At 43.0% G+C, this 22384-nt stretch overlaps 1 protein-coding gene across 1 annotated transcript in view; it reads left to right on the top strand.

The window, feature by feature from the left end:
• ITPRID2 (ITPR interacting domain containing 2) overlaps nucleotides 1-22384 on the top strand; it is a 150657-nt gene that overhangs the window by 20278 nt on the left and 107995 nt on the right. The window contains exon 2 of the mRNA XM_040357640.1: nucleotides 13903-13948. Within this exon, the coding sequence (XP_040213574.1) occupies nucleotides 13903-13948 (46 nt within the window). The remainder of the gene's footprint in view (nucleotides 1-13902; nucleotides 13949-22384) is intronic.

Genomic DNA, 22384 nt, shown 5'->3' with positions numbered 1-22384 from the left:
TGCTGGAAATCTATACTGATATGGACTGGGTAATGTGTTAGGAATGAAAGGATGGCACATCATTTGATGGAAATGGAAATTATCCACCTACAGAGGGCTGAATTCAAAGACACCCCGAAAATCAAAGTGAAAAAATTTATGGAGCCAGCTAGCCCATTTTGCTGAAATTTCATTGCAACAACTCAAAATGGTCCTCAGTAGTTTGTATGGCCTCCAAGTGCTTGTATGCATGCCTGACAACATCAGGGCATGCTCCCAAAGAGACGACGGGTGGTGTCCTGGGGTATTTCCTTCCAGATCTGGACCAGAGCATTACTGAGCTCCTGAACAGACTGAGGTGCAACCTGGCGGCACCGGATGGACCGGAACATAATGTCCCAGAGGTGTTCTTTTGGATTTAGGTCAGGTGAACGTGGGGGCCATTCAATGGTATCAATTTCTTCATCTTCCAGGAACTAGCTGCATACTCTCGCCACATGAGGCTGGGCATTGTCGTGCATCAGGAGGAACCCAGGACCCACTGCACCAGCATAGGGTCTGACAATAGGTCTAAGGATTTCATCCCGATACCTAATGGCAGTCAGGGTGCCATTGTGTAGCCTGTAGAGGTCTGTGCGTCCCTCCATGGATATGCCTCCCCAGACCATCACTGACCCACCACCAAACCGGTCATGCTGAACAATGTTACAGGCAGCATAAAGTTCTCCGCGGCTTCTCCAGACCCTTTCATGTCTGTCACATATGCTCAGGGTGAACCTGCTCTCATCTGTGAAAAGCATGGGGCACCAATGGTGGACCTGCCAATTCTGGTGTTTAATGGAAAATGCCAATTGAGCACAGAGCACACTAGAGGACGTCGGGCCCTCGGGCCACCCCCATGAAGTCTGTTTCTGATTGTTTGGTCAGAGACATTCACACCAGTAGCCTGCTGAAGGTCATTTTGTAGGGCTCTGGCAGTGCTCATCCTGTTCCTCCTTGCACAAAGGAGCAGATACCGGTCCTGCTGATGGGTTAAGGACCTTCTATGGCTCAGTCCAGCTCTCCTAGAGTAACTGCCTGTGTCCTGGAATTTCCTCCATGATCTTGAGACTGCTGGGAGACACTGCAAACCTTCTGGCAATGACACGTATTGATGTGCCATTCTGGAGTAGTTGGACTGCCTGTGCAACCTTTATAGGGTCCAAGTATCGCCTTGTACTACCTGTAGTGACACTGACCCAAGCCAAATGCAAAACTAGTGAAAAACGGTCAGAAAAGAGAAGTAGGGAAAATAAATGTCAGACACCTCCATCTGAAAAATATTCCTGTTTTGGAGGTCGTCTCATTGTTGCCCATCTAGTGCACCTGTTAATCAGTTTCAGCTGCTTTGCTGTTAATTGAAATTAACAACCCCCTCTGTATACACCCCTCCCCAATGGAGCCAATGGCTGCTGCCTCAGCCAAGCCAGGGAGAAAAGAGCTGCAGATCGGCACAGACAAGTAAAAGTGGGAGTAAGGACGGGTGATACTAGGGGTGCAACGGATCGTGACCGACCCGTGATCCGAACGGGTCGACCTGTTCTGATCGGCACAGAATGTGATCCGCGGAGCGCACCGCAGCTGCGGCCTTAGGCAAGGCCGCAGCTTTGACCTAGCTCTGGAGCGGTCGGCCATCTTGGTACACCCGGCGGCGGTGCGCGCTGACGTCATCACCCCTCCCTCTGCTCGTGGATATTCTGCAAGAAATGGGACTGCCTATCCTGTTGAAATGACTAAAGTATTCCTAATAAGTTGTCCTTAATCTTAAAGTTTGATCCCTGACAGCTCTTTTGCATAACTCTTGAATGAATGCCCTGTCTGATGCTTCTTAAACCTGGCTCCGTCTTGTATTCATTTATATTATTAAATACTAATGCACTTTTGCTGATTCAGAGCTGGCACAACATATAATATATGACTTAAGGAGTACCAGTCATAAAGCTGCCATCTGGTTATATATCATCCAAGCAAGTCAAAATACTGCAGTTTTTAATTTAAATTTAGATCTGCTAAGAGTTGGCATCACAGATGTTGAGTTTTTACAGTCTGCAGGTAAGAGTTTTAATCGACTTATGTTTTGTCCCCAGCCTAAGCACTAAAACCATCTAAGCACTTATTTTTGTGAATTGCATCAAAGAGGAAATAAAATATAATAATTTAATTTATAGAACAAAAGTGGTCAAGTATTTTATTTGTTATTGTTTATTTGCAAATGTATGCATTACTTAGTGAGTAGTTAATTTTTTTCCCTCCTTTTTTTTTTTTTTTTTTTGCTGATCTGAAAATGATCCGATCCGTGACTCCTGATCCGAGGATCGATCCGATCCGTGAGTTTTTTGATCTGTTGCACCCCTAGGCGATACTGATTTATTTATATTTTTTTAACCTTGATCCCTTTTTTACCTTGAGCCCTTGCTTTTTAACCCCTTCCTAGCCAGTGTCAGTACAGTGACCGTTGCCACAAAGTGTCATGTGTCAGAATGTCCACTGCAATATCGCAGTAAGTCACCGATCGCCACCATTATTAGTATAAAAAATATTCCAGTATATATCCCATAGGTTGTAGACGCTCTAACTTTTGCACAAACCAATCAATATACACTTATTGGGATTTTATTTATTTTTTTTCACCAAAAATACGTACAGTATTTGCTGGCGTATACGACGACCCCCTATTTTTCAAGTGAAAACATAGCTTTTGGGCTATACTCATCATATAAGACTACCCCCTTCCAAGTCAACACCATTTAAAAATAAAAAAATGTATTACACCACATATTCACCACCGACCTAAATGTAGACACATGGGCATTCTTTACAGCCGCCACAATATTTATCGCTATTCCAACAGGTGTTAAAGTAACCCGTGCCCACATTGCAGCCTCTGCGCCGAGGATCATCACGAGGAAAAGAAAAGCCGTGGGATTACAGAGCTGATAGTCGGCTGTTGCAGCAGAGTTTACATTATAAATGCCCCTGCTCCGGTCGTGGTTACAGCCCCACCTCCTGACCTCGTGCCTGTAAGATAGACAGAATGCCAGTCCAATGCTGGGACTGTCTATCTTACAGGCGCAGGGTCAGGAGGCGGGGCTGTAACCACGACCGGAGCAGGGGCATTTATAATGTAAACTCTGCTGTAACAGCCGACTACCTGCTCTGTAATTCCATGGCTTTTTTCTTTCTCCATGCTCTATTCCCCTGAAATCCTATGTGCGGCATTTTAAACCCGGCGTATAAGACAACCCCTGATTTTTTGTAAAAGGTTGTCTTTTACACTGGAAAATATATTGGCCTAGATTTTTATGAAGACATTTTATTTTATTTTTAAAAAATGTAATAATTATTGGATGTGTTTTATAGCAGAAAGTAGAACATTTTGTGTGTGTGTGTGTGTGTCTGTGGGGGGAGGTTTATTTGTCTGTGTTTTTTTGTTTATAGCACAAAAAAAAATGCATTGGTGATCAAATACCACCAAAAGAAAGCTCGATTTGTGGCAAAAAATAAAATAAAAAAATGAAATTTTATTTGAGTACAGTGCTGCATGACTGCACAACAGTCAGTTAAAGTAATGCAGTGCCGTATTGCAAAAAAATGTCCTGGTCATGAAGGTGGGTGAATATTCCAGAGGTCAAGTGGGTTAAGCAATGAGCAATTTTCTTGCCTCAAACTTAAGTAACCACTGACCACAGTTTTCTTTTTAACTCTCTGTAAGAGGGAGAGTCCTTCCCAATGACCACAAATATATGAAGAACATTATTCTCAGTGACCATCACACTAACTAATATAACATGAACTGTATATCTAGTAATTATAGGCAGGAGTTCCCTGAGACCATAAATAAAGGTTAAAAAGATTGAGAAAACTCCTTCCCCCCCGTCATGGTTTGTCAGTTGGCTATTTTTTGTCAAGTTGTGAAGGACCCTTTTATTGTAACAAATAAAAATGAATATCTGGACCAATCTTGGCAGCTTGGTGCTCTCATTCTTTCTGTCCATCCAAGCTAACGCTTCCAGGATCCCTACTGGGTCCAACGGGTAAAATCTGCCAGGCTGTAACCATCATTTAATTCAGTCAGAAATTCCACTAAACTTTGATTCCAGCTCTCCACCATCCCAATTCAGGAATGGGATATTTGCTAACATATATTGGATAAAAAGAGCTTTATTTTCATTTTTCAATTTGTATTTTTCTGAAGATCGCATCCCACAGTCTATGACCAGTTCTTAGGATCCTAGCATTTGATTGTAAGCATAGGTACCAGTTGGTTCCACGTTGGCAATAAAGAGTTGTATACCATATTTTATAGCAATATGTATATATCGAATACGAATGATATGATTACCACGATTGCATCTAGCAATATCTGTTGATAAGGCCGCATTCACACCTGAGCGTAGCGTTTTCACGCGTTTGCATACAGCGTTGTCCGACGTTTTTGAACTTTGTCGTTTTTTATTTTAGCCAATAGGAAAAATTATCATTTCTTTCATCACTTGTTGCTATGTTTGTAGATTTTTTTTTTTTTATCTTCTTGCTGGGTGAATGTTCTATTTCACAGAACAGATTAAAGCGACAAAACGCCTGTAGAAACGCTTGTTGTCGCGCTAGACGCTTGAATCGAGTGCTTCCATTAGTTTCTATGGGAATACAAACGTTCAAAAACGCCCAAATCAGCCCGATTCGCTTGACAAAAAAGGGTCCAGAACTTGTTTGAGCTTCAGGCGTTTGGCTTCAGGCGTTTTGGAGTGTAGATGTGAACCATCTCCATTGAGAATAATGTATTTTTTCCCCTCTAGCGTTTTTTAGCTTCAGGCTACAAAACGCTCAGGTGTGAATGCAGCCTAAAAGTGATTTGTGTATCTTTGAACATTTTACTGATAAACAACATTTTTCATGGAGGGGTACAGCTAAATATTATGTAGCATTCATCACAATCAGACTTCATGCATGCGGCTGTACAGGGGCTGACGTATGCTCCGAGCTCATATAATGTGCATTTGCAGCATATATCGGCTCACGTGCAGATGCTTTACACAACCCATGGTGCAAAACTACATAACGAGTGCCTCTTCCAGTTCACCTTTTAACCACTTGCCACTCAAGCCAATTCTGGTATTTCTCATGTAAAAATGCATTTTTATTTCTAGAATATTACTCGAACCCCCCTGAATGTATATATTTTTGTAGTAGAGACCCAAGGGAATAAAATGGCGGTCATTGCAATTTTTTTTATGTCACACAGTACTTGCGCAGCAATTTTTCAAACCCAATTTAAGAAAAAAAAACGAATTAAAAACAAAACACTATTTACCGCAATTTTTTGATATAACGTGAAAGATGTTATGCTGAGTAAATGGATACCTAACATGTCACACTTTAAAATTGCGCACACTTGTGGATTAGTGCCAAACTGCGGTACTTCATAGTCTAAATGTTTACAGGTTACCAGTTTAGAGTTACAGAGGGGGCCTTGTGCTAGAATTATTGTTTTCGTTCTAAGGCGATACCTCACATGTGTGGTTTGAATGTTGTGCACATTTGCGGGCAAAGTCTATGTATGCGTATGCTTCTGCGTACGTGGACATAGTGGTTGGCTTTTTTATTTTTTTTGTTATCACTTTTATTCCTATGACAATGAAAACATCCCTTGTAATAGGACCTTCTGGTCAATATTCCAATCACACATGTTCCTGGTAAAATGACTCCTAAAGAAAGAATGGGTGCTGAAACGATCACTAGCTGGGCACTGGAAACTTCAAACAAACGAACATATTCGCCAGCACACCATGATCCGTCCAATTACGTCCACACTTTTTTTTTTTAATACAAAACAAACATCACAATGGCGCAACGTTTCGAGGTCACGCAGGACCCCTTCGTCAGGCAAGGGCAAGGCAAGTCCCAGAGGAAGGGGTCCTGCATTACCTCGAAACGTTGCGCCATTGTGATGTTTGTTTTGCATTAAAAAAAATGTGGACGTAATTGGACGATCCACGGTGTGCTGGCAAATATGTTCATTTGTAATAGGACCTGTCATGCCCTATTCCTTGTTATAGAGAGGTCTGGGGTCTAAGTCCCCACATCTCTCCTCCCTATGATGGAAAGCCTGAGATAAAAGAAAAAATGAAAAATCGATCTCAGGCTTTCCAGCTAAAAAAAAAAATGGCAGTGTTTACATCTGTCAGTAACGGAAGTGAGGTCATGACTTCTGAGGGTACTGATGACCGGTGACCCATAGCTGCGGGCAACATCCATCCAGATATCTCCACTTCAAGTCCCTGACGTCATCTGATGTCAGCCCAGGGGAAGTGGTTGATGGGCGGCTGTGTATGGTGGGAGTAGGTCCAAGGGTGGCAATTACACAGGCTCTTTACACTGCACGACCACTATGTGCATGAAGCCTTCTAATAGTTCTAGAGCTGATTGTGCCTTCCAATTCTCATCCACCAAGCACACATGAAAGTGGGAATTTGGTCCCATTATAGGAAAAAATTTGTGTCGGCTGCTTTTAAACATTCCAGCTTTTCTGGTTTGTCTGGTTGGGTGCTCAGTACTTGTTTCTTTCCTGAATCAAAAAGTCGCACTTAAGCATAGAGGTTTACTAAGTAGTTCTTATGCAGACACTCATGTCTCTGAGTGTAACCAAATTCCCCACTGAATATGAGACCGGAGTTTACAAATGTCCCGCTACCATAACATTCATGTGATTTGTGTATGCAAACCGCACTGCTTTGTGGTCAAGTAGAAAAGCAACAGACGTCATACAACAATGTGTCTAGGGCATGTAAAGGCAATCTAAAGTAAATTTGTGTGTGTGGGTTTATTTTGTATTTTTTCCAATTTTTGTGTTTATTAATGTGATCTGTTTAAAATCATACACAAAACTGCCTGGCAGTCCTCAGTGCCACAGATATAAATATAGAAAGAGATTGTAGGTGTAAATAAACAGGAACGCTCTGTAGCTGTAACGGTAGTCTCCCCAGATCACCTGTGTGTCCGGGGCCGTTGCTTATGATCTCAACTGCAAACTGTCACTTACAGCTTGGCTTGACTTGTATAGCTTGGCTCACAGTTCTGCGACCCCAAAGTTGTGCAACTTCCTGTGTGACTTTGCATTGACTGATTGCTACTTGATGAGTCTTTCGGGCAACTTTGATGTTTTGCGACTTTGGCTAATCATAACAATGCAGAGTATGAGACTTTTTTTTATTTATTTTTTGATCTTACAAACCCCTCTGAAGTCTCAGACAAAGTCACAAAGGTAAGACAAAGAAACAACTTCATTGCAGCTTTTGTGATTTTAAAACTGCATCCTACGGCACTCATGTCGCAAGCAAGATGCAGAAAAGTAGGGATATAGTGAATGCAGAGTCCTGGGTTTAGTAACACTTTTTAAAGTGGCTGTAAATGTTTTTTTTTTTTAAACAAACGTGTCATACTTGCCTCCCCTGTGCAGTTTGTTTTGCAGAGTGGCCCCTATCCTCCTGTTCTGGGGTCCCACGGCGGCTCTCGCAGCTTCTCCTCACAATAAATAACCCCCTCTGGGAAGCTCTTTCCCGTGGCGGTTTCCTTGCAGGCGTGCTCCCGTGTCATACACTCTGCGTCCATAGCCACCAAGTGTATGACGGTTAGGGAGATATTTTCACAAAAACCGGCACTGCTGTCAACGGCGCATGCGCGCCATAGACAACGACGCAGGCGCACTGTTTTTGTTAATGGCATTAGCGGGGGTTAATGCCTTGTTTTCGCGCATTTGCATGGATCTACCGGTCCCACGCACATGTGCGGGAGTGACGTCATCGCCGCTCCGGCCAATCACAGCGCCGGAGCGGCGAAAACAGGAAGAAGCTCCAGGGGACATGGCGGTGGCGGTGGACGGGACCGAGGCGGACTTCGGTGGCTTCGATCTCAGGTAAGTGCCACATAATGAGCTAGTATGCTAGTATGCCTTTCACTTGCAGGTGTATTTAAGGTGCCCACTACTTGTTTGTCTCTCTTTAAACTTTTATGTAGAAATTACAATATTTGATTAGCATTGTTGGTTGAATGTTGATTGATAATATAGAAAATATCAATCAATGATTTTTCTAGCTTCTTGGAAATCCATTCTCTGCAAACAGATGAAAAGATTGTTGTCAGGAGAATGTATCGGTGCAAACAATTGTTAAACGGTTCTTTTCTCTTCAAATGGGGACAATGACTTCCTTCCCATGTTCCTGTAGGCTTTATTTTCTATTCCATTATTCTATTATCTGTTGTTCCTGCTAGTATCAGTCATCCAAGAAGCAAGTTCCTGTTCTATGTTGACAACACGGCCCCGTTTACAACCAAGCGTAGCAGATACATGAGCAGAAACGCACGTTTCTTCTCACGTTTCCTGCAAATGCGTTAAAATGCCTGCGGGGTTATTTCATAATGGCACCCCAAACACGGGTAGCAGTTGCGTGTGAAACATGCTGCAAAACACACTTGACTCAGTGCCAAAATGTGGTACTTGAGCTTTTTTGGTGTGTTTTGTTGAGGGAGGCCCATTTAATGAATGGTGCCAATCCAGAAATGCGCAAAAATCTTGATGCAGGAGTGTTGCTTAGATGTGAACAGGGCCTAAGTAAAAGCATCTCTGTGCAGGTAGAGGCAGTGTCTTAGTGGTTAGCACTTCTGCCTTACATGGCCGCAAAGCCGCGGCCTAAATTACCGACCGCGGTGGGGGAGGTGGGGCCCGCGATGGCCGGCAATTGAGGCCGCGGCTTTGCGGCCTTGTGAAGTCCCAAGCTCTTCCTTCTGTGAGCTGTGACATTCTGTGAGCTGGCGCCATCTGGTGGTGGCCATTGGCATTACAAGTTAAACAGCTGTTCTAATGTGTAATCTTTCACTATTTGCACTGCCATCTCCTTCCCTCTAAGTAGAACCCCCAAACATTATATATATTTTTTATTCTAACACCCTAGAGAATAAAATGGTGATCGTTGCAATACTTTCTGTCATGCCGTATTTGCGCAGCGGTCATACAAGCGCACTTTTTTGGGGAAAAAATACATTTTTTTTAATTAAAAAAGTGTAAAGTTATCCCAATTTTTTTATTGTAAAAGATAACGTTACGCCGAGTAAATTGATACCCAACATGTCACGCTTCAAAATTGCGTCCGCTCGTGGAATGGCGACAAACTTTTACCCTTTGAAATCTCCATAGGCGACGTTTAGAAAAATCTATAGGTTGCATGTTTTGAGTTACAGAGGAGGTCTAGTGCTAGAATTATTGCTCTCGCTCGAACGATCGCGGCGATACCTCACGTATGGTTTGAATACCATTTACATATGCGAGCGCTACTCACTTATGTGTTCGCTTCTGCGCGCAAGCTCGCCGGGACGGGGTGCGTTTTCTGGCTCCTAACTTTTTTAGCTGGCTCCTAGATTCCAAGCAAATTTGTCAAACCCTGACATACACTCAGGAGGAGTGCAAGTTCTAGGGTTCCTGAAAGACCTGGAATTAGCAGGTACTATTGTTTCAAAGAAAACCATAAGTAAAGCGCTCAGCCGCCATGACCTGTATGCACGCAACACCCCATTCCTGAAGAAAAAGCATGTTGAAGCTAGTTTAACCTCCTCACGTCCACGCTATAGCCCAATGATGGCTACAGCACGGACCTACATTGCTGCGATGCCGTCATATGTTGTCCTCCCCCTTTTGCGCACCCCATAGACGCACTCTGTGATTACCAAGTCAATGAGACTCTGCTGATCACAGATCGGAGTAAGGGGCCCATTACTGCGTGATCAGCTGTCAGCCAATGATGTAAACAGAAGATTGGTAAAAAAAAAATCTCCCCCCCACTGTTAGCGTGAGCAGACAAAAAAGCCGATCACTGGCTTCTGTGAGAGGGACATTGGTCCCGAAGGGGAAGAGCCACAGCCACCTCATCTGTTCCTACCAGTGCCACGTAGCCCTGTCGTCCATCAGTGCCACCTGATTTGGATATAAATACCCTCAAATTAAGGCTGAAAGTCTACAGTTAAAGCACATGTTGTTGTTTGTTTCATTTTAAATCCACAGTGGTGGTGTATAGAGCCAAAAAGATTAGAATTGTGTCGATGTCCCAATATTTATGGACCTGACTGTATATAAAAATCCCTATCTCATTTGATCTACCTGTGTGTTGTGCTGCAGCATCAGAATAAAAAATGGAGACAGGGAACAACTACAGATACAATTGGTTTTGCAACTTACAGATCTTCTAGTTATGAACCAGGTATGTGACCAGGAGCATGAGGTCATGTATGTAATGTAACAACAAAGTAGTAGTACATAATTATCTGTAATCCTCTTTTATGAGTGACTTGAATTGCACAATTAGGTAAGACTGCAGCACAGAAAATTGGATAAATCTCCTCATTTTCAGGGCTGTAATTTTGTTATTGGTTACCCAATGCACCTTTTGAGGTGCTTTTTAACAGCGTACAGCGCATTTAATTTGTGGTGCGCTCCTAGTGCATGCAGAGTTGTGAACTTGTCAGTATAGTTGAATAAATGACTGACTGAAGTCAGCAGGTAATCTAATCTTTCACTTTGTCATTGAATGAATTTCTAAGTTCTTTTGAAAGATTGAGTTTGTGGAGAAGGGTGAACGAGTCCAGCTCTCTACTGCCCCAATGATAGTCTGGTCACCGCACCAACTTACATCGTGTTCTTTTATTTCCTGATCATTTTCTGATCACACGGTTTTATTCACGCACATATATTGCAGAGGTGTGTTTTTTACATTTCACATTTTATCTCATAAACTTTTACTCTCTTTCTCAGATTACTTGGTTTCTGCTTTCCTCAGTAGACAGAAACAACCTAGAGGCATACATTTACTGCTGGTCAAGAGATGTTGCTTTAATGTGCATGTAAATCCCATAGCTAAAAATTAAAATATTTCAGTGAATTAAGTCCTTAGTATAAAAAAAGAAAACAAATGGAACCATCACATCCAAGAACATTTTCAGAAAGTAAAGAAAATGCTTTGTAATCTTGCTAGAAATATGTCCCTGTCACTTCCTGTGAGCTGAAAAGACAACAAAACAGTTTTATCTTGTGTCTGTAAACTACCAGTCTCCCCGTCCCACATGTAATGAAGATGAGCAAATGCAGACATGTTCAAAGTAAAATCTATCGGCTTCATTTCCATGGACTTTTTGGACGTTTTTTTCAGCCACTTTTCTGAGCTTTTTTTGCAGCTTAAAAACGGCTCTCCATGTTAGTCTATGGCCTCATGCCCACCATGATGTTTTTGAGCTGTAGATGGCTGAGCCGTTTTTAAGCTGCAAAAAAAACCCAGGACCAGTGTGTTCTGAAGCTCCAGCCTTAGAGCTGTAAAAACGCCAGACGTTAAAAAATGCTCAAACGCGCAAAAATGCTAAAAAAAACGCTACCGCAGCGTTTTTAAAGCTCCAGCTCAAAGAAAAAAAAAAACATGGACAGGCGTTTTTAAGCTGTAAAGAAGGCGAAACAAAGTGGCTGTAAAAACGTCCATGGAAATGAAGCCTAAACCTTCCATCCAGCACCAATACTAAGGCCTCCTGCACACTGGATGTTTTTGGACGTTTTTACAGCTTCTGTTTTTGGCTTCAGGTGGGTTTTTTTTTCTACAGTCAGTAAACTCTCCATGTTTACAGCCTGTGTGCATGGATACATGAGATATCTGTTTTTCAGCTGTAAAAACGCTCTAACGTCAACGCCTAAACGCTCAAACGTGGCTCACCAACGTTTTTGATCCATTGAAAAAAAATGTAAAAAATTCCAACGCTAAAAAACACTAAATGCTATTGCAAAAATGTTGAAAATCATTGAACATTTTTACAACGTTAATATAAGGCCCCATGCACACGAGACGCAGATGCGAACTCATCTAAACACACGTTTTCAAATGCAAAAAACGGCGTTTAAAACACCCGTTTTGCCATGAATTTCACGGTGTTTTACCGCGTTTTACCACGTTTGCGTTTATAAGCGTTTAGTTAAGAAACATCATAAGACCCTCCCTAAGCTCAAAAAACAGTATTATTTAACCATTTCAGCCATTTTGTGAGACCAGAGTGAGTAGCAGCTGAGAGAGCAGCAGTGTACTTGTGTCACTTGCCATATCAGCTGCCACAAGCTGCGGATTGTCCACTTGCCACTTTACCTGCCACAAGTTGTGAATTGTCCACTTGCCACGTCATCTGCCACATCACCTGCCACAAGTTGTGGATTGTCCACTGGCCATGTCACCTGCCACATCAACTGGCCACGTCACCTGCCACAAGTTGTGGATTGTTCACTGGCCACGTCACCTGCCACGTCACTTGGCCATGTCACATGCCACAAGTTGTGGATTGTCCATTTGCCACGTCACCAGGCCATGTCACCTGCCATAAGTTGTGGATTGTCCACATCACCTGGCCACGTCACCTGCTATGTCACCTGGCCATGTCACCTGCCACAAGTTGTGGATTGTACACTTGCCATGTCACCTGGCCACATCACCTGCCACAAGTTGTGGATTGTTCACTTGCCACATGACCCGGCCACGTCACCTGGCCATGTCACCTGCCACAAGTTGTGGATTGTCCACTGGCCATGTCACCTGCCACAAGTTGTGGATTGTCCACTGGCCACGTCACCTGCCACATCGCCTGGCCACGTCACCTACCACAAGTTGTGGATTGTCCACTTGCCATGTCACCTGCCACAAGTTGTGGATTGTGCACTGGCCACGTCACCTGGCCACAAGTTGTGGATTGTCCACAATGCAATGCAAGCAATTAGTTTTTTTTTATGTTTTTTTAATAGTTTTTCATCATTTGCCATCATTTTTGAGATTTCTAATGTAAAAAAATAGGTCACCTTTAAAAACACCTATAAACGAAATTGCGGCAAAACGGCGGTACTGCATTTTGCCGCGTTTAGCAGCGTTTTGCGTCTGAACCCATTTTTTTGCTTCTGAAAAAACGAGCATAAACGCAACTGCCGAAAACCGCAGAAAAACGTGACTGTGTGCATGGACACATGGGATAACATTGAATGTGTTCAGGGGCAGTTGAAAAAGCTGTCCAAATGCCTCTGAACACGCGTTTACCAGCGTCTCGTGTGCATGGGGCCTAACGTCCAGTGTGCATGAGGCCTTAGGCTTCTTGTACACTGCTGCTGGTAAATGCACGTTTAGGAGCAGTTTGTCATTTTTTTTCAGCTGCCCCTGAACTCTCCTCTGTTATCTTATCAGTACATGTACACAGGGTTGTTTTATAGTAGTTTCTAGGCAGTTGAGTTTAGAAGTATTTTTAGAAGCATTTTTCGGAAAGCAACAAATTCGTTCAGGACGGATTGAAACGCCAAATGCCTGTAACAGCTTGTTTACAGAGGCGTTTTTGAAGGAGTTTAAAAAAAAACACTTCTAGACGCAAACGCGACATGCAATTGCTGCAAAACGGACATTTTTTAAACGTGGGTTACTCTGTCAAGTTAAATCGTTCAGGAGAGGTTTTAAAATGTCCCGTGACCATACATGTACATTTTTCTAACCAACTTTCCTTTAGATTTACCTTCAGCTATGTAGTACAAGGGCCTGCCTGATTGTATACAAATTGATAGTGTTTATGTTTGACCTCTTATGCCTATCGAGCAATAATCTGTATGATAACTTTTGTGATGTTACTTCTATGCATAATATTACGCTATACTGCAAAGATCGATAACGTACACACACATTCTGCTGATCCATGTCATAAGTGAAGTAGAAACCTTTTCCATATTGAAGATGGGCAAAGCGTGGTTATCAATTCGGTATAATTGAAGAACATTTTATAAGATGAATAGATCTTTGGCTTTCCTCTTTACAAACTAATGTGCTTTCTTTATTTTTACAGGAAATATTCCCAATGAAAAGATTGCTATATGGCTGAAAGACTGCAGGTAAGGACATCTTTCTTTTTCTCATGGTGTATTTTATGTAGTTTTTTCATTTTTGCTTTATGATCAGCCAATTCAAGCAAGCCTGTTCCCCAAAAAAAGAAATGACCCAAGCATAGTCCCTTCACTTCTGTGCACAGCAGTGCCATGTGACTGGTCCTGCAGACCCCTGGGATGTGTGACATTGTATTTGTTCCTTTTTGACCTCTGTGGGCAACCAAATCAACAATGACCTAAAACAAATAAAAAAAATTATTGCAACTTTTTTTCTTTTAAAGACATGCAACATTTTAAAACCACATGGGCAGCCACAATTGGCTTCAAGATAATTAACATTCATAAGCATGTAAATATTAAGCGATGCTCCCCAATACCACATGTTGAGAAGCCTTGATATTTCGCAAAGTTGCTCAATTGATGGCTTTGGGAATCCAACGTGTTTTTGAGCTTTATTGAACCATTCTCTTCTTTAGGGATATAAGATCTACTGCCCTAAAAGGAATAAAAAACGCTCCCCACAATACATAGTATACATAGAATTGAAGCTATTTTCCACTGTCAATTCGCTAGACTTCCCACCTTGAGCAGGGGGGCAATCCCACACATGGACTACTGCTCTGGATGGGGCCATCATGAGGGAACCTTTAACGAGAAGAATTTCCATAGCTAGGTCCCAATGTAAGGGCATTACAGAAAAAATAAGAAGGGTGTGGGGGAAAGGACCATGTTCTGATTTTTTACACTCAGTAATTACTTACAATGCTCATCCACCAGCTCTCCTTCCTCCCAAGCGGCAGGGTGGGGGACAAGCTAACGTAATATTTGTGATTGAGGTAGTTCTCACTACAGTTTGTGCCTTGAGGAACGGGGCACACACCGAAAGCTCATCCTGAAATTGTGGATGTTGGTGCAAATAAATAGAGTATCACAGACAGTACTCCTATACCGTACCGATACCTACTAAAGGCTGAAATACATTTTGGGTGGATGGTCCCTTTTTAGCATTACCGTATATACTCGAGTATAAGCCGACCCGAATATAATCCGAGGCACCTAATATTGCCACAAAAAATGGGAAAACTTATTGACTTAGTATAAGCCTAGGGTGTCCATGTGCATGCCTCACTGTGTCCATGTGCATGCCTCACTGTGCCCATGACTAGACTGACGTTTAACATGGGAGTCTATGGAAGGGGTGCCCGGCTTTGAAAAATCGGTGCTCCCCAGTCGTAGGTCTCCCAGACAACAAACTGTGCACACTTGTAGAGGAGAAATGGGGCTACATGTGTGCCAAGTTCCGGGTCCAGGGAACCTACGACCGGCACCGGGTCCTCAAAGTCACCGGAGAAATGACCATTTAACATTGGAGTCTATGGAAGGGGTGCCCGGTTTGAAAAATCAGTGCTCCCGGCCGTAGGTCCCCCGGACAATTAACTTTGCACACTTGTAGAGGAGGAGTGGGGCTACATGTGTGCCAAGGTTGGGGTCCAGAAGACCTACGGCCGACTGGTACCGAATCCCCCAAATTCCAGGAGATCAGGCGCAAAAAGGTGACTCGAGTATAAGCCGAGGGGGGCATTTTCAGCACAAAACAAAATGTGCTGAAAAACTCGGCTTATACTCGAGTATAGGGCTGCAACTAACGATTATTTTCATAAATGATTAGTTGGCCGATTTTTTGTTTTGATTAATCGGATCATAGCCTTAAAAAAAAAAAAAAATTGGGCCAATTTGTTGGGCAGATTACAAAACACAAATTGCCGCAAAAACACATTGCATGCTTTTCTGCAGCTTCTCCATTGAAATATATTGAACCAAAAAAAAACAAAATGGCACCGTTTTGCGTTAAAAAGTCCTTGCCCTTTCCAAATACGCAGCAGCTGAAAAAAAATCATGGATGTGAACGTGTCCCATAGGAAAACATGTAAATGAACTGTAGTGTGTTTCTGCAAAAAGCACCAAAAAACAGAGGTGTGAACCCAGGCCTGAGATGTTTAGTAACATAATGGGGTTAAAAAAACATAAGTACAAAAAGAGAAAATAATCGCTACTATAAGGGGTTCATTTTTTTTACTGTGGGACAGTGAAAGTAATATTTACAGTAGCGATTTGCTTTTTTGTACTATAAACGGCTAATTTTTGATTTTTTTACTGGCCGATTAATCGATTGTGAAAATTGTAATCGATTTAATTTCATAATCGATTAGTTGTCGATTAATCGATTACTTGTTTCGGCCCTACTCAAGTATATACGGTATTTAAGCAATATTACAGATTACATTCTCTCATATAAAGCCAGTTATGTCTTCCTAAAACTGATGAAATCAAAAGGTTGCGTCTTGTAACCATGGCAGCAGAGAGGAATCGGTATGTGACTGGTACATAATGGCCAAGAAGTGTCATTTCCTGCCCATGTGAAGAGCTCTCTGCTTTTCCCAGCAGTTTATCTCTTATTATATCCCTGTGAGACAAAAGAAAAAAGCAATCACTGCTACCTATTCCCAGCACAGGGGAACAAACAGAACATTTCACCGAGCAGGGATTCCCAGGGCTCCAGGAAGGTTCTCGGCGCGTTTCTCTGTGGTGGGGATGGTGAACGGTGGCTTTATTTCTCTTCTTTCAGCTAAATCTCAATGACCTGGCAGTGGTCTACACCTGCATATGGCATGGAAAGGCAAGATCAATGAAGGGCTGCAGAAACCTGTTTTAGGATCGCAGACTTCATAACTGAACTTCATCATCAAAACACTGGGGGCCTCCCAATTAGTAAAAATGAAATGGGAACTGATTGGAATGCATGTGTCACTTATCAGTGTATGGACAGATTACAGGCTGCAGTGTAGTTTGGTAAAGACCTTGTAATACATATGATTGACCTGGAGAGGCTTGTGTTTTTTTTTTTCCTAATGACTAAGTTTTCTTAAGAGTGGCTCCTACACTTTCATAATTTTAGTATCAAATTAAAAGAATGCTTTTAGAAATGGAGTCTGGGATTACTTATGCTCCTGAAAATGCTGATTGCCTAGCTAGCCTTTTTAAACGTAGCGCTACCCCCGGAGGAGCCGCTGATTAGATTTGGGATCGGCGTATTTACCAGGGCTGTGGAGTCGGTAGATAAATGTTCCGACTCCTCAGTTTTATGTACTTCCGACTCCTCTGTATTAATATGCGAATGTATTTTATACATTCCTTGAGGGAAAGAAACACAACCTACCACAGGACTACTGGCTGGGAAGCCAACAGTCTACTGTATTGCACAGTTTAAGCAAAAGACAAACACAATGAAAACAATCAAGTGACTGGATAGTAGCAGCAGGCTTAAACATCAGGAACATGATCTTTACCAGTTCAAAAATACAAACCACATTATTTGGTTGTTTTAGAACAAAAACAAAGCTTATCTATAATGAACCAAAAACAAAATCTGTAAAACCTAGAAATGGTTTATATTAATCTTGAAATGTAGTTATAGGCTTAGCAAATGCAAATGAATTCAATGTAGAGTTCTAAGGAAGAGAATTGCCTCTGCATTCAAAGTTTGAATGCCTGCGCCGACATATACCGAGTGCAGTACACTCGGCTACATTCGGCCAGGCTCGGCTTCGCTCGTGCTCACGCTCTGTGACGTTTATGTGTGAGCACGAGCTCGGTATATGTCGGCGCAGGCATTCAAACTGAGCGGGGGAAGTGGGTATCGGCGTATATCGCGCACCCACGATTTTCCCCTTATTTTAAGGGGAAAAAAGTGCGCGGTATACGCCGATAAATACGGTATATACATTACCTCTGATGTATAGTTACATTACATAGATTGCGGTTACGTGAGGCACTGTATGCATTGGTCTTTATTCTTACAGTAGAGAAGTCATTAATTATAATTTTTTGTGAATTGGGACATTTAAACTTGCTTTTTTTTTTTTTTATTCCAATCTAAATTTAGTAGGAGTCGGTGCATTGTTTTCCGACTCCAGGTACCCAAAATTTACTCCAACTCCTCGACTCCGACTCCACAGCCCTGGTATTTACGTTACCTCTTCACTGTGTCTAGGGGTGATGGGTAGTGTTGAGAGCAATAACAGAATGTCCAGGACCGTTGGTTGACGTTTTCAAATGCTTTATTTTCCCTTTCAAACACGACCAACATGTAACTTGAGTTAGACAGGATAGGTTGGTGAAGGTAGAGCAACTTCACAGTGTCAGGCTATGGATAATAAAGGCAATCCTGCCCTTTAGCAATAATGTTGTATGCGTCGCCACTCCAGCCGGAGCGGGTGAAGTGCCCCTGGACAGACCTCTCTCACAGGCCTGGCAGCCATAGCGCCACTTAAAGCTTCTGGGAAAGGAAAACAGGTCTCTGCCACAGAGTTGGCTCTAAATTAGATCTGGATGTCCAAATGAGACCTCTGCCACAGGACTAGTGCTTGGAAGTTAGGACGGTAGAGCAAATCCTCCCAGTATGTCTTTGTGGTCACCGACTGACAGCTTGAATGTGACCTGTCAGTGTCCGGTGCCCAGATCCCCGGTGGTTCGTTCAAGCCATGTTGGATCACCTGCCTCTGGGTTCCCCTCAGACCGATTCCCCACTGAACAGCACCCAGCTTGGGATCTTCTCAATAGAAGTGGGGACCCAGTAAGTCACTGGGGCCCCTTTGCAGCATCGGTTGCTCCAGGCTATGAGAGCCCAGAGTCAGGAACTCCGCGTAGCACGCGATCCCGGCCTGGTAGGCCATGGTGGGGCCCATGATGTGCGCACACCCTAAAGGTGGGTGCCGCACCTGGAACCAGGAACCCGCGAAGAACACCGAACAACGGCCTCCGCCACAGAAATACTCCTCCCCAGCATGCCCCGCGAGGGAAAACTCCTCCAATTGGCTGCTGGGAAAAAGCGGCTCCGCCTGGACCCCTCTGGCGCCACCTGCCACCCAGAGATGAGACTGCATCTCTGGGGCACAGACTGACCCACAGAACAACCCAGTCTTGATTTTAACAAAATCAAGGAATGGAAGCAACATAACTCTCCCATTCGCCCACTAAATTTAAGCATAGCACCTGTACGAAAGTACACAGGCGCTACATAAACAAGCATGCAAATCAAAAGTTATGACTTTCCTGATCTGCATACTTGTTCCAAAGAGAACCTGGCAACAGAACTAGCAATGGAAGCCTCTTTAGCGGCAAGACCTACATGTATAGGTATTACCCCTTTGTATAGGTATTCTGAGCAGTGAAGGATCATGCCATAACTTGCTTAGTTACAGTCAAATAAATCTGCAATTTTTTTTTAGGGATTTAAAGTGTGTGGTAAAGACATTTTGTTCATAGAGTAGAGAAGAACTAGACCCTTAAAGTGGTATTAAACCCAAAAGCAAACACTTTATTATATTGCAGCTTACAATACTTATGCCGCGTACACACAATCATTTTTCGGCATGAAAAAAACAACGTTTTTCCAACATTATCATTAAAACGACGTTGCCCACACACCATCGTTTTAAAAAAAATGCTCTAGCAAAGCGCGGTGACGTACAACGGCACTATAAAGGGGAAGTTCCATGCAGATGACACCACCCTTGGGGCTGCTTTAGCTGATTCCGTGTTAGTAAAAGACGATTCACGCTTTTCCAAAATGCAACTAAAGGACCTTGCCCCTTTTTGCGATTTCGGCACTGCGTCGCTTTAACTGACAATTGCGCGGTCGTGCGATGTGGCTCCCAAACAAAATTGGCATCCTTTTTTTCCCACAAATAGAGATTTCTTTTGGTGGTATTTGATCACCTCTGCGGTTTTTATTTTTTGCGCTATAAACAAAAATAGAGCGTCAATTTTGAAAAAAATTACATATTTTTTACTTTTTGCTATAATAAATATCCCCCAAAAATATATAAAACATTTTTTTCCTCAGTTTAGGCAGATACATATTCTTCTACATATTTTTGGTAAAAAAAATCGCAATAATCGTTTTTTCGGTTGGTTTGCGCAAAATTTATAGCGTTTACAAAATAGGGGATAGTTTTATTGCATTTTTATAATTTTTTTTTTTTTTTACTACTAATGGCGGCGATCAGCTATTTTTTTCGTGACTGCGACATTATAGCGGACACTACGGACAATTTTGACACATTTGTGGGACCATTGTCATTTTCACAGCAAAAAATGCATTTAAAATGCATTGTTTAGTGTGGAAATGACAGTTGCAGTTTGGGAGTTAACCACAAGAGGGCGCTGAAGGAGTTATGTTTCACCTAATGTGTGTTTACAACTGTAGGGGGTGTGGCTGTAGGATTGATGTCATCGATTGTGCCCCCCTATAAAAGGGACGACATGATCGATGCAGCCGCTACAGTGAAGAACGGGTAAGCTGTGTTTACACGCGGCTCTCCCCGTTCTTCAGCTGCGTGGACCGGTCGCGGGACCCCAGCGGCGATCGGGTCCGCGGGTCCCGGAGCTTCGGACCGGGTCGCGGGAGCGCGCCTGCGACCGGGTACAGGAACAGGACGTGCCGAAAAATGATCGTGTGTACGCGGCATAAGATGTGATGGCTGCATTTTTTTTTTTTTTTTTTTTTTTAGGCGTTCTTTTATTTTAACCTGGTGATGTGTTCAGTAAGTACCGTATATACTCAAGTATAAACCGTGTCTTTCGGCACATTTTTTTTGTGCTGAAAATGCCCCCCTCGGCTTGTATGCAAGTCACCTTTTTGCGCCTGATCTCCGGGACTTTGGGGACCCAGTACCGGCCAGCCGTAGGTTCAGTGGACCGCAAACTTGGCACACGTGTAGCCCCATTTCTCCTCTACAAAGTTTGTTGTCTGGGGGACCTACGGCTGGGGAGCACCTATTTATTTATTTATTTTCAAAGCCAGGCACCCCTTCCATAGACTCCCATGTTAAACATCAGTTTAGGCATGGGCACAGTGAGGCATGCAGAGTCAAAACGTTTTCCCAATTTTTTGTGGTAAAATTTGGTGCCTCGGCTTATATTCGGGTCGTCTTATACTCAAGTATATATGGTATGTTCTTCAAAGGAACAAGGTCTCCTGCAAATGTATCAGATAAAGAGGAGCCCCAGGCTCCTTTTTAGATTTTTTTTTTTTTTTTTTTAAGTCAGCAGCTGCAAATACTGTAGCTGCTGACTTTTAAAGTGATTGTAAACCCTTTACCACCACTTTATGCTACAGGTAAGCCTATATTGAGACTTGCTCAATATAGGATATCTCCTTAACCCTGTCCTCAGGGCCCACTAACAGGTCAAGTTTTATGTATTACCTTAGGGAGATGCAGACTAGAATACTGCAATCACTGAACAGCAAATGATATCAGTGGTGTTGTATTTCAGTTATTTTACAAACCTGGCTGTTAGTGGGCCCTAAAGGACAGGGTTGATGACCACTGGTTTAGGAGATATACCCTGTCCCCTGCATCTGTGTCATCGAAACATGCGCCCTAAAGCAAATTGAAGCAATGGCACGTATGTGCAATTGTTTCAGTCAGTGTGCAGTCACCGGCCCTGGCCAATCACAGCGCCAGAGCCCGCTATACCTGGATGTCGCACCAGGAGAGATGTCGACGGCTGGGGGGGGGGTACAAGGACCGTTGCCAGGCTTCGATGCAAGGAAAGTAATTCATAATGAGCTAGTATGCTATGCATACTAACTCATTATGCCTTTGTCTTGCAGTGTTTTAATGCAGCTTTAATGTTTTATTGCTGTCTATGTACCTACTGGGGAGATTCACCTTCTATTCTCATGGTGGCCACTTTTACCTGAACTGAAAGTTGGGAAGGGGGGTGGGGGGTTTAGAGGACACTTATTTATATGACAATGATTGAAAGTGGAAATTGTGTTCACTTTAGAAAGATTTCCAGTTCTGCCCTTAGGACAGGAAGTAACGGGAAATCTCCCCAGCAGTATATATACATATCTGAAATTTAAAACAAAACATTTTAGTCATTGAATACACTCTAAAGAGGATCTTCAGTTATTGCTTTAAAAACTACTAAAAACTGTAGCTGCTGATTTAAACAGACGCTTACCTGTCCGAAGATCCAGTTCCGACCTCACCTGAGCCGGTTTCTTTACCGGTCTTTGGCCCCCAGCACCAAGCATATTAACCTGTGGGCAGCCGGGTGCCCACTGTGCTTGTGTGAGCCGTGCTGTACTTTGTGAATAGTCCCACCGCTTTTTGGGACCTGTGATGTGGCTCAGAAGACTGCAAGTTGGAGGGGGGGGGGGGGGGGGGGGGAGAGGGGGAGAACTTCCACTTGGTTCCTGAGTGTTTCCGATTGTCTCCGGCGACCCCGCAGATCAGCAGTGGTTGTGGAACGGATTATCTGAGTTTCCATTATTTCCTGTGGGGAAACTCGCTTTTTAAAAAAGAGTGCTTTTGGACTACAGGCATGCTTCTGAAACAAATTGTGCTCGTAGTCCAAGGTATTTCTGTA

The sequence above is a fragment of the Rana temporaria genome, chromosome 6 (assembly GCF_905171775.1).
Source record: "Rana temporaria chromosome 6, aRanTem1.1, whole genome shotgun sequence".
Lineage (NCBI taxonomy): Eukaryota > Metazoa > Chordata > Amphibia > Anura > Ranidae > Rana > Rana temporaria.
Note: the sequence above shows the minus strand (reverse complement) of the source record. Positions and strands in the feature narration are given on the sequence as shown.